Raw genomic sequence first — 12,598 nt, forward strand, 5'->3', positions numbered from 1 at the left:
CCTAAGAAGTGCTTGCCCACAACTTGCTAGAGGGAGAACGTGCCATGGTTACGGCAAAGAGGGACACTTTGTCAGGGATTGTCCATCAGGCAGAGGCCCAATCTCAAGGCCTACAGTCCAGTCACAAACTCCTCAGAGGCGAGGGAATGAGAGACCCCAGGTTGCGGGTAGAGTATATGCTTTAACGGGGGCAGAAGCCACAAGTTCAAGTAATCTTGTTGTTGGCTCATGTGTGATTGGCGGTATGAGTTTGTGTGTTCTATACGATTCTGGAGCAACACATTCCTTTGTGTCAGAATCTAGAGTTCAAGAGTTGAGTTTGCCAGTTAAGGAGCAACAGTATGATCTGACTATATCCACTTCAGCGTCGGGTTTAGTCAAGACATCTACATTATGTGCTAGATGCTCCATTGTGATTGAGGGACGTCGATTCAAGGTAAATCTGGTGTGTTTACCCTTGAAAGACTTGGATGTAATCTTAGGAATGGATTGGTTATCTGCCAACCACATTCTTATAGACTGCAATGAGAGAAAGTTTTTGTTTCCTAATCCAGAGGATGAAAAGTTGTTGTCTCAACTATCAGTTGAGGAAGGAGATGTGTATGCCAAGATACCGATTGTAGAGGAGTTTGCTGATGTTTTTCCTGAGGATGTACCGGGATTGCCTCCGAAGAGGGAAGTAGAGTTTTCTATTGATTTGGTGCTTGGAGCATGACCAATATCAATATCTTCCTATCTTATGGCTCTAGCAGAGTTAGCATAATTAAAGAAACAAATAGAGGAATTGATAGAAAAGCAGTTCATCAGACTGAGTGTATCACCTTGGGGAGCACCAGTGCTGCTAGTGAAGAAGAAGGACGGCAATTCCCGGCTATGCGTGAACTATAGGCAATTGAACAAATTAACCATCAAGAATAAATATTTGTTGCCAAGGATAAATGACTTAATAGATCAGTTGCACGGGGCTGTTGTTTTCTCTAAAATAGATATGAGATTGGGTTATCACCAAATTCTGGTCAAGTCTGATGATGTGCAAGACGACCTTCAGATCTAGATACGGGCATTATGAATATGTAGTTATGCCTTTTGGCGTGACAAACCCCTGCTCTGTTTATGGATTTCATAAAAAGAATTTTCAGGCCTTTTCTTGACAAGTTTGTGGTAGTCTTCGTTGATGATATCTTGATCTATTCTAAGACCCAAGAAGATCATATAGAACATCTGAGGATAGTTCTAAGTATTTTAAGAGAAAAGAAGTGATATATCAAATTGTCTAAATGTGAGTTTTGGATGAAAGAGGTTCAAGTCTTAAGGCATGTAATATCGGCGCTTGGTATTGTTGTGGACCCTTTTAAAGTAGAAGCCGTGTTACAGTGGGAATGCCCAAAATCCGTCATGGAGATAAGAAGCTTTGTGGGGTTGGCAGGTTACTACAAGAGATTTATTAAAGGATTCTCTAAAATAGTAGCCCCATTAACACAGCTAACCCGCAAGGATCAGCCGTTTGCTTGGACAGATCGCTGTTAGGAGAGTTTTCAAACGTCGAAGCAAAAGTTGACAAGCACCCTAGTGCTAATAATTCCAGACACCAGTAAATTCTTTGAAGTATTCTATGATGCTTCTCTTCAAGCATTGGGATGCGTGTTAATGCAAGAGAAGAAAGTAGTGGCCTATGCTTCTAGGCAGTTGAAGGTTCATGAGAAAAACTATCTTACTCATGACTTAGAGTTAGCAATAGTGGTGTTTGCTCTAAAGACTTGGCGACACTACCTGTACGGTGCACAATTCCAAGTCTTCAGTGACCACAAGAGTTTGAAATATTTATTCGATCAGAAAGAGTTGAATATGCGGCAACGACGATGGATGGAATTCTTAAAAGACTATGACTTTGAATTATTTTATCATCCAAGGAAAGCCAATGTGGTGGTTAATGCGTTAAGCAAGAAAAGAATGCATGTTTATGCTTTGATGATAAATGAGGGCAAGTTGATGGAGAAATTTAGAGACATGTAGTTACATGTATTATTGGGGAAGGAAGTCATTAGATGTAGTCACTTGACTATAACTAGTGATTTTCTTGAGTTAGTAAAATAAAAGCAGTTGTCAGATTCTAAGATACAGAAAATAGTGAATTTGCTCGTGTCTGAAAAAGCTAAAGACTTTGTGATGGGAGTAGATGGGGTACTGAGATTTAAGAACCGAGATTGCATACCAGAGAACCCATAGTTGAAGCATATCATTCTTGAAGAAGGGCACAAGAGCCACCATAGCATGCATCCTGGTATGACTAAGATGTACCACGACTTGAAATAGTCCTTTTGGTGGTCAAGAATGAAGCATGATGTAGCTCAGTTCATATCTTCCTGCTTGACTTGTCTGAAAGCAAAGGTGGAACACCAAAAATCGGAGGGGATGTTGCATCAATTGGTAATACCAGTTTGGAAGTGGGACAACATTGCTATGGATTTTATCACCCACTTACCATGATCCGTTCGGAATCACGATGCTATTTGGGTGATAGTAGATCAACTAACTAAAAGTGCCCATTTTCTAGCAGTTAACTTGAGGATGCCAATGGATAAACTGGCACAGTTGTATATCAGAGAATTAGTAAGGTTTCATGGTATACCTTCGAGTATAATGTCAAATAGAGACCCTAGATTTACTTCTAGATTTTGACAGACTTTACAAAATGCTTTGGGCAGCAGATTGGCCATGAGTTCTGCTTACTATCCTCAGACTGATGGACAGTCTGAGAGGACAATTCGATCACTAGAGGATCTACTGAGGACTTGTGTGTTAGACCATCTAGGAGGATGGGATGAAGTATTGCCTCTAGTAGAATTCACGTACAACAATAACTACCATGCAAGTATCGGTATGGCACCTTATAAGGCTCTCTATGGTAAGAGATGCAGAACTTTGTTATGTTGGTATCAGGAAGGTGAGTTAGTGTTGTTAGGACCGGAATTGTTGAAGCAAACCTCAAAAAAAGTATCCAAAATAAGAGACATGATGAAAGCCTCCTTGAGCAGACAAAAGTCGTATGTGAATCAAAGAAGAAGACCTTTAGAGTTTTCAGTAGGGGACCATGTTTTCTTGAAAGTAACTCCCACCACTAGTGTAGGAAGGGCTATTCGTTCAAGAAAACTCTCTCCTAAGTTTATTGGCTCATATCAAGTATTGAAGAGAATTGGACCAGTAGCGTATGAGATCGCCTTACCCCCTCAACTAGCAAATCTTCATCTAGTATTCCATGTTTCTCAATTGAGAAAGTACGTACCTGATGCATCACATGTATTAGAGATGGAAGAATTGCAAATCAGAGAGGATCTCACCGTGGATGTTCAACCTGTTGGAATAAAGGATCACCAAATGAAACAACTTAAGGGGAGAACCATCAGTTTAGTCAAGGTTATGTGGAATAGGAGAACAGGTGACTCTACCTGGAAATTAGAAGAGGATATGAGACAATCTTATCCACATCTATTTTCTGGTAAGTCAATTTTCGAGGTCGAAAACTTTTTATGTTTGGGAGAATGTGAGAACCTAGAAAATCACATTAAAAGAATGACTGTGTTTAAAATAATGAGATCCTTTTATTATTATTATTATTTTAATAATAAATCGCTTATATATGAATAGAAATTTCATAAAAGGATTTCATTATTTAGAAAACATTATCTTTCTAAAACTTCGTTCTCTAAATTCTCTCTGACTTCTCTCTAAAATATCTCACCATTCTCTCATCCTTTTTTAAATCAGAGACCGCTAGAGTGATCACTGCGGCGAGATCTCCAAGTCTGTTCGATCAGAACCTTGAATTGAATAAGTTATAATTCTGCTCTTTTCTTGGTCTTTTATTGAAAACCCTACATGTGATGTAATCTGTATCGCATGTGAGGTTTGCGTATCTTGTAAAAAATTCCATGTCGATCAGTGGCTCTAATGATGTTCTCTGATCGTGTTTTTGATAATTTTAGGTTGATTTGTGAGCATCGGCAATGGGAAAGGGGTTTCAGGTTTTTGTTGTAGTCGCACGAATCAATCAAGTAAGGGAAACTGATAATTGAATTTAATTATAGGATACAATGAATGTAATTGTGTGTAATTAGAATTGATTGTTTGAAGTGTGATGCAATGTGAATTGTTTGATGTTTGGTATAAGTGAAATTGTGATTGCATTGTGTGACTTGAGGTTGAATTGAAAAATGAACACTTGAATCATGGCTCTAATTGGTATCATCTCACTTTGCTTGAAAACCATTTTGAAAACTAGACAACACTGCCATGGTGTCAATTTGGGTCATGAAATCAAGTGAAACATCTCCCAACGAAAACCATAATCTATGTTGTTTTCTGGTGTGAGGTTAAGCCTCAAAATTCAAGGCTGAGCCTTGAAAAATGCGAGAGGATTAGCATTGAACGCCAGCCAAACAGTGCCTAGTGTTGAAAAATGCGAGAAGAATGAGGTTAAGCGCCAACCGAGTGGTGCCCTAGTATTAGGACCCTTTAGGTCTGGAACGAAATTTTAATTTTGAGGCTGAGCGTTAAGCTGCCAGATTTCATGTGTTTGTTGTTTTGATGTGTTTCATTGCATTAACTGATCTGAAATGGATTATTTTGACTGTCTTGGTATGCTTTGAGTGACATTGGGTGAATATGGACCTGTTGTATGTGAATTATGGAGGAATTTCGTGGAGAAATTCTAAGTGGAGAAATTCTAAGTGTGGATGAGGTAGGGTATGCAAAGACATAAGGACTCGGTTTTGGTTGGTATCCTGACGCTCCAATAACCATGAAGGCTCATATAGAGTATATTGAGTTATGTTGTGAGGAGTAGTAGGAGGTCTTAGCCATTGGACTCGATCAAGTCTTTGGCGTGAAGGAGACTTACCTGGTTTTATGATTGGGTGATAACCCTTTGAGGCCAAACTCTGCAGAGTTTGGGAATCATGCACTGGTGCAAGCCACCAAGAGGTTCGATGTTAATTGCATATATCCAGATAATTGAGTCTAGAGTTGAATGACGTGTGAGTATTGAAATGTTCCTATGTGAATTTGTGATAATTGATTGTTATTATGCTCTCACTCTAATGTAACCTTCTTTAAATCATTATTAGCTTACCCTACGTGTTTTATGTTTGTCTACCCTTTGTTTTATTCTTTGCAATGATCACTTAAATGTGTGAGCAGAGGAGGCTATAGGTGGAGAGTTTTCGCATGGTGTTGATAGTAGGACTGAGCAGTAGTTTCCAGAGGTCCTGTAGATAGGTGTGTTTTGTAGTAAGTGGTTAGAATTTACCTTCCCTTTCTTCTAGAGGTCTTGTACATATAGTATTGTCATTACTTAGTTTTGGATGATTGTATAAGATTATACTTAACTTCCATGCTATCTGCTTTGGGTTATCACTATATAATGCTTTATTTAGTAGTTTAGAAGCTATTAAATGAGATGTTACATTTTGGTATCAGAGCAGTAGTTCCTTTAGGGTTTGTGAGTGTGAGCTTGCTTAGTCTTCGTTATGTGTTTTAAGTAGATGTCCAGGTGTTATGATAGTACTTGTGGATTGAACTGGTGGTTTCTTTCTCGGTGTGAACATAACTCGGTGTGAACAGAGCTATGGTTGTAGCCTTCAAGCATCTAAGGTCATTATCCTGGCAAAGACTAAGGCCTCCCGCTACTCTCACCACTTGGATCAGTTTACTCTACGTGAGACTAACTGGTCCTTTAGAGCTTCGGGATGTGATCCTTACTTGAATCTTTACCTTAATTATATACACTACACACCACCATGAAATCTCACCAAGAGATTCATGGAATTACGTCTATGTCATTCCACATCCTTGTTTCTCACACCAAAACCACATGTTACACTATAACATCCAAATAGCATGCCGATATTCAACCAACCACCCATGACTCATGATTTAATTCATACCAAGTTCATCAATCCCAGTTCACACAAGCTCATAAGACAAGCATAACCCCATACTTCATGCATTTTTAAGATATACAGCCTATCATAGATAAATCAAAGAAGTACAAATCAAACCTGCACCATTCTTGCTTAGGCTAGGAGCCTTCGCCCAAGTGACAACGACTGTCTCGCTTAAGCTAGGAATTCTCGCCTGAGCGAGACCTGCAATAGTGGCACAGTGAGCACTCTACGAATTCTCGCCTAAGCGGGGCCTTCTCGCCTGGGTGAGATCGCTCTTCGCCCAAAACTAAGTCCCTCGCCTAAGCTACGATCCAACAGAAACATACAGGTTTTCCACAATTTCTCGCTTAGGCGGGACCCTCTCGCCTAAGCGAGATGGTTCATCGTTCAAATCGAGAGCCATCCGCCTGAGCTCGAGCTCGAGCAGAAAACCAGGGCGAGCTCCTACTACTCTTGCCTAGGCGAGACGAGCTCGCTTGGGCGAGGATATCAGTTCTCACCATTGTTCCACGCATGCAAAGCCAGAAACAGTTCCACAAAACATTATAGTTCAGTCTCACACAAGCACAAGCATTTTCCAATCATTTTATGCATAAAACAGAAGTGAAAAAAGCAACATACTTCAAAAAGCAAAAAACGCTAGCAAACGCAAACAGGTTCTTAACCAAGGAGCACCACAACTCCAAGAACTAGAATAGTGAGCTGAAACGTGGAAACCAGAACAAAACAAGGGTATGAGGTTAAACCCTAACCAAACCAACGTACCCAAACGGTAAAAAAGGGAAGAACATACAAGAAAGTCCTAAGGTTTAACTTACTTGGAGGTAGGATGAACTTAGCTAGCTCGAAGATTGAAGGATTTTCGTGCCCTAATAGAGCTCTCTAGTTCCAGTAGTGAGGGGGAGGAGAACAGTTCTCTGAAAGGAAAAGCAAAATGAGAAACAATGGGACTGAGTGGGGGTTCTGGAGGTCCCCTAATGGGCTGGCTTTAGGCCCACGAAAAGGCCAGGCCCAAACCTCCTTAGAGCAGAAAAATGGGGCTTACAGAAGAAATATATGAATCTACCCTTAAGTGATTTTACTCGAAAATCGAATCAAGCTAGAAGAATTAAACAAATTAAATTTGAAAATATATATTAAAAAATTATGAACAAGTGAACGAAAGAAAATATAATTGTACGGTATAAACCGCACAGTCTTGCAACTAAGACCGGACGGACGGGTTAACAAGTGAACTTCTTTTGTATTATAGTTGTTCAATCAATATGGACCGAGCGATCAGAAATAGGAAACCTACAAGTTAGATATCTTAATCATGATTAAAAAAATTAGTTCGTAATTGTACCAACCTTAATAAAAACCCATTACAAAATCTATAAATAGAAGTCCAAGTAGAATGGTAGGTAACTTATTAATTGCACCTTTAATACCCTTTTGTATTTGGATCTAACTACCTTAAGCATCAAAATCTTTAACTAGTATCATCAATTGGTTTGAACGATAACATTTAAATATTTAGATTAATAATAGAGTTGATTGCATACACGCATTGCATGAATTAAAACATGATACCTCTTTATATGAGCAAATTGCTACGTATTAAAATAACAATAAAAACATTTATGATAAATTCAATTTGTATTACAACTTTAATGTTTTTTGGTGTTCATTATTAGGTAGGTTTGATGCATTTAAATTGAAATCTAAAAAAAAAAACCACAAAAAGAAATCATTTATTTTAAATTAACTTAATATATTTAAATCATTAAATAAAACACAAGAGATAAGTAACAAAATATACTTCCTATAAAATCAGAACAGTTGAAAACAAAATACATTCATCTTCATTCTTATTATTCAATCTTAGTTGAAAATAGAACTTCAAAAAAGCTATTAGACTGAGAAAAAAAAATATATGAAGGACATAGATGAGGTAAATACTAATTTCTTGTCTTATTTTAGTTTTTCAAAATACACTTTATTGCCTTTCAATAAATTTAAAATTTAAAATTTAAAATTTTCTAACATTAAGAGATGTATAACAAAAAGTATTATTATTTTCACACCCAACAAATTTTTACACACTTTATATCAATTATTTTATTTTCTAATCTCTTTTTTTCTTTACAAATACAAATATTAACTTTTATAATTACTAAAATACCCCTTAAAAAAAGTAGGTTGTCAAGTGTAAATGGTGAAAAAAACATTTTCCATAATAAAATCTCATACTATTGGTTTGAATTAAAAAACAACCTTTTATACGGAGCATGAAACAACATGCAATAACTTGGTTTAAATTTGTGTCGTGGAACACTTGCAAGAATAAATAAACAAAAAGTTAGTGGCTTCTACGCATCATACAATAAAATAACTTCACCTAACGAATATCCTAAAAGTATATATGCAAAAACAAAAACTATACATATGAGTACAAAGAGGGGGCCACAAATCACTTTCTGCAGTGGCCATCTTGATAACCCTCCACGTTTCTCCCATTCCAATAATGACTCTTTGTGCCAACCAGATCATTCTCAACAAAACCATCACCAAGAATTGGTTTTTCACTCCAAATTTTCAACCCTTTTGCACAAAATGGTCTCATCTGCAAAATCAATGCAAATAGGAGAAGCAAGTTAAGAACACTTTGAAGTTAGATCAGTTCCTCGTATACCTCCTGAATCCCCTTGGTGTTGGAACCACATCACGCCCAGTTTTTAACAAGGCTTGGCGATCCTTAATTGTTTTATCAAACAATCTATTGTCTGGTTTCTCAGCATAGCAAACATAGTAACAGCTCACACAGGCATGAGGCACTGCCATGGCAATTCTGGTCTGCAGAGTCAAAAAGTTGGAAATGTTAATTAATTAACACCACTTGCCCACATGTTAATCATTCATTTGTGAGCTGCTACTACCAATAATCATAATAATAATAGAAAAGTTGTGAGATAAAGGGCACCAACCAAAAGGTATCCAATGAGGAATGTGAGAAGGGATAAGGTAGCTGTGAAAGATTGGTGTACTTTATGGGTCCAAGCAGCTACAACAATGACACAAATAGAGCCGCTGCAAACTCCTGTGAGGAAGCAAATTGAGCTGGTTATATCAGAGTCTACAATTGACACCATGTCCTCCTTCTCAAAGAGGGCCCAAGTGTCTCGAGATGCTTTCACGAACCCTTTTCCATATGCTGCTATCTGTTAAGATGAATTCAAATGAGTTAAAACAAAACCACTTGGTTTAGTTAAATATCTGGTCTTGAACTATGCACTAATGGTGGTGAATGTTCAGTCAAATAAAGTTGGAGCCAGGACCACAGATGGTGATTGCTCAGTCATAACTTCAGAACAAGAAAGATGGCTCAATAAAAATTTGAAACTTGGTAGGGACCATGTGGTGAAAGAATCCAAAGGGTATCAGACAAACACACAAAACTATCAAGCTTGCAGATAAATCTTACTTTGAGAAAACTAACCAATAAAATGTAATAAAGGTATCGAAACTGAAAGATTAACAAATGAGAATCACACATTGATTGAATTGCAGAAAATGCAGTTATGTTATGTTATGCATAGCGATTACTGTGTTAATTTGCAGAGAGCTACCTGAACATATGCCCAGCCATTGCCATTTCTGAAAACGGAATCCATGACTCTTAAGCAACAACGAGCACAGCAGAACATGAATTCATCTTCTCCCTCAAGCAAATTGAGTCCCCGTGCAACAATCCTCAGGGCCTCAATTGCAGGCACAAAGAGAGAGCCCAAACAAGCACTTCCAAGATTCCGCGTGAGAGCTCTCAGAAAACAAAACTGGGTGCTAGATTGCATTCCTCTGAGGTAATACAAGGCAATAGCCCTACTAACAGTGATGTTAACCACATTCCTCATGACCTCAGTGGTCCATTGCAAACTCAGCACCAGCAAAATGATGGTTAAAGGAGGAAAATAGAAGTTTAATGCTCCAATCACAGCTAAAATCCACAGAGATATCCACAAGAATCCAGCCCCAAGCACATGATATGTGGGTTTGTTGAGATCAGGGAATGTGGACACAGGTTGAAGAGACAGACTCAAGACCTTACAACAAAACTTAATTCTGTGACTAACCCAACAACCGTATAAGCCATTCCCAATTGCAAAAGCAATGAAACACACTCCAACACCATCAGTGGCAGGCTTTTGGAAGCAAATAAGGAGAATCCCAGCAGCCAGAGACATCACAAAAGTAAACCAAAGTATGAAATGAAGCATCAAAGTGGGCCATTTTCTGATCGCCCCTTGCCAAATAAACGCAAGGATTATGCTCATAAAAGATGAAGCCTCCACTTGTGGAAGAAAATACTTTAACACGTCTTTCTCTTTCCTCTTGGTAGATTCCGAATCTTGGATAAGCCCTTGAACTCCCTTGAACACAAGAAAGCACACCAACGCAACAGCTATAAACATGTGGAGAACAAAGAGAATCAAGGATATTTTGTTGGTATACTTTCTCGAATTCAGATTCGCCACTTCCGGTTGCTGTTAAAAAAGGGAAATAGAATAATACCCATTAAGATCGTAACGTTCAAAAATTCACAGAAATAACAACAAACACAACACATACAGAATTACTGCAAACTCAAGGAACCAATTACAATCTTCAGCAAAAAAATTGCAAATTTCCTTAAAAAAATTGAGCTGAACAATGCATTTCATTCCTCTGCAGAGAGAAAGAAAAGTACTTGTAGTGGGGTTGGAGTGGAGCGCGTTTGAGTGTGAGGACGTTGAGACTGAGCAGCAGAAGGAGTTGCAACTCTGGTGGAACTATTGATCACAATTCTCAAAGGGTTAGTGGGGTTCAACCTGTGGAAACCCGCAAGATGAGATTCTTCATGATCATCCACAACATCATTGTTCTGAACCTTTCTCTCTTCTTCAACACCCACTTCCCCTTTCTCCAAGTCTTCCTCCTTCTTTGCTCCAACCACGGTTTCATTCTCTTTCTCAACCACCACCTACCTCGCCAAAAACAAAAGAAAGATTAAAACTTGGCACAGAATAGCAACCCCCATAAACACATAAAGCTGAAACCATCAACTTACAGGCTCTCCGGCACCCATTGGCGGCGGCGACGGCGGCGGCGTTGCGGTGTGTCAGCTGAGTTGAGAAACGAATGTTGGTAGAGAGATGACGTTACTGTCTTCAACTGTTATATTTTATTTTCATTTGGAATTTTTCTTTTTTTACCGTGTCTTTGCCTTCTAAGAAAGTATCTTTTATGTTGGACCCACGAGTTGCGAACTGCAAACATGCCACAACAGCGCGTGGAGCTACGCCGCCGTCACGTGTCAGAAGGAAACACAGCACGTGGAAATGGGTTCGTAAAACGCAAATATTTTATCAGACATGCAAGGAAAGTGTAGAATTAGAAAGTAAATGTTTGCGTATCATTCTTTGTTCCTCAATAATAAATGAACAATTTTTTTTCTTTGGAAACTGTTAATCTTTCGTTTGTTTGTAACTCCAATAACATAAGAAGTGCTTTTACGTGTTTTTTTTTTGTCATAGTTGACACATTTTTATATCGCGTTCTGTTTACGAATTGGGGTGTCAGCCACAAAGCACGTGGGCCTTCCCTAAAACACTACACTTTGAAAAAGAAAAAGGAAATAGAAATTGAGGTTAGTTATATTACGAGATGAGGGTAGAAACTAAAAGAAAAGAATTAAAATGATTTTGGTTAAGTTGAATGATGTAATAAAATAAATTATTTAATTTATATATTTAAAAAACTTAATAAAATTAAATTTTGAAAATAATTTGATCTAAAAGATAATGTTTTAAAATATAAATTAGAAATAAATATAATTATTAATGTGAGACATTTTTTCTCTTTCATCCCTTTTATCTTAAATGCACGAAATTAGTTTCACCACAAAACACTCTTGCCTTCTAAAACTCTTAGTTTCCTTATTACTCTCTAACATCTCTGTCCTAATTCACCATCTAAAATTTTCTCCCCTTCTTGTTTCATCAGGCAAACTTAGGGCCAATACATAATTCCTCATTCAAGCTGAGCATCCATTCCTTTCGTGTAAGTCAATTTCAGTTCCCAATTCTCCCTTAATTCCTCATTTTTGGAAATTCATCCCTTTCTAAGTTGAATTTAGGATCTCATTCTTATTGTTTGGTTCTGCATTCCAGTTCCTTAGGTTTCGGACAGTTTGGGTACCCTTTCTATTGAGTTTTCTTTCCTACAAGCCAGTGTTGTTTAGAGGTAAGGGAAGCTAATTGTTTTCTTGAATTTCGCATGGGAATCATCACCAGTGCAAGCCACCAAGAGGTCCAATGTCGCTTACACAATCCAAATAATTGAGTTTAGTGTCATCTTTTTTTTTTTGTATTATGGTGAACTGGGTGATTTTGTTGGAAATGTAAAAATTACAATTGTGTTTATAATTGAAAGATTTTAAATATGTTATTTTCTCGTATTTTGTGATTATTTTGTTTCGATTTCAGTATTTTCAGTTCACTTTTTTATGTATAATAAATTGTTGTTTTTCAATTGTTAGAAATAACTTCGAGAAAATGTAATATCTCATCTTAACGGTTTAAAATTAATAAAATATGATATTTTATTATAATATTCAAAATATGTAATTTAGTGTATAA

General features: G+C 37.6%; 2 protein-coding genes across 2 annotated transcripts; one reads left to right on the forward strand and one right to left on the reverse strand.

Moving 5' to 3' along the window:
- Positions 1 to 244: 244 nt before the first annotated feature.
- LOC114187470 (uncharacterized) lies at positions 245 to 715 on the forward strand. Its single transcript, XM_028075734.1, has one exon. The coding sequence runs from the start codon at positions 245 to 247 to the stop codon at positions 713 to 715; it is 471 nt and encodes a 156-aa protein (XP_027931535.1).
- Positions 716 to 8,180: 7,465 nt separating this feature from the next.
- Positions 8,181 to 11,321, reverse strand: LOC114191950 (Plasma-membrane choline transporter family protein). The gene is made up of 5 exons (XM_028081427.2): positions 11,029 to 11,321; positions 10,669 to 10,941; positions 9,551 to 10,465; positions 8,909 to 9,142; positions 8,181 to 8,777 (listed from the first exon to the last, which is right to left on the reverse strand). The coding sequence occupies exons 1-5, from the start codon at positions 11,044 to 11,046 to the stop codon at positions 8,601 to 8,603; spliced, it is 1,617 nt and encodes a 538-aa protein (XP_027937228.1). The 5' UTR covers positions 11,047 to 11,321; the 3' UTR covers positions 8,181 to 8,600.
- Positions 11,322 to 12,598: the final 1,277 nt, after the last annotated feature.

The sequence above is a fragment of the Vigna unguiculata genome, chromosome 1, assembly GCF_037176805.1.
Source record: "Vigna unguiculata cultivar grain cowpea cultivar isolate G323 ecotype 2 chromosome 1, ASM3717680v1, whole genome shotgun sequence".
NCBI classification, from domain to species: Eukaryota; Viridiplantae; Streptophyta; class Magnoliopsida; order Fabales; family Fabaceae; genus Vigna; species Vigna unguiculata.

What these genes read in the sequence shown, in the direction of transcription:
- LOC114187470 (XM_028075734.1), top strand. Translation starts at nt 245, where the DNA reads ATGAGTTTGTGTGTTCTATACGATTCTGGAGCAACACATTCCTTTGTG.
- LOC114191950 (XM_028081427.2), bottom strand. An exon ending in CCACTCCAACCCCACTACAA is followed by an intron (nt 10,466 to 10,668) that starts GTACTTTTCTTT and finishes CTTTTTTAACAG; the next exon opens with CAACCGGAAGTGGCGAATCT. An exon ending in ATGGCTGGGCATATGTTCAG is followed by an intron (nt 9,143 to 9,550) that starts GTAGCTCTCTGC and finishes TCATCTTAACAG; the next exon opens with ATAGCAGCATATGGAAAAGG.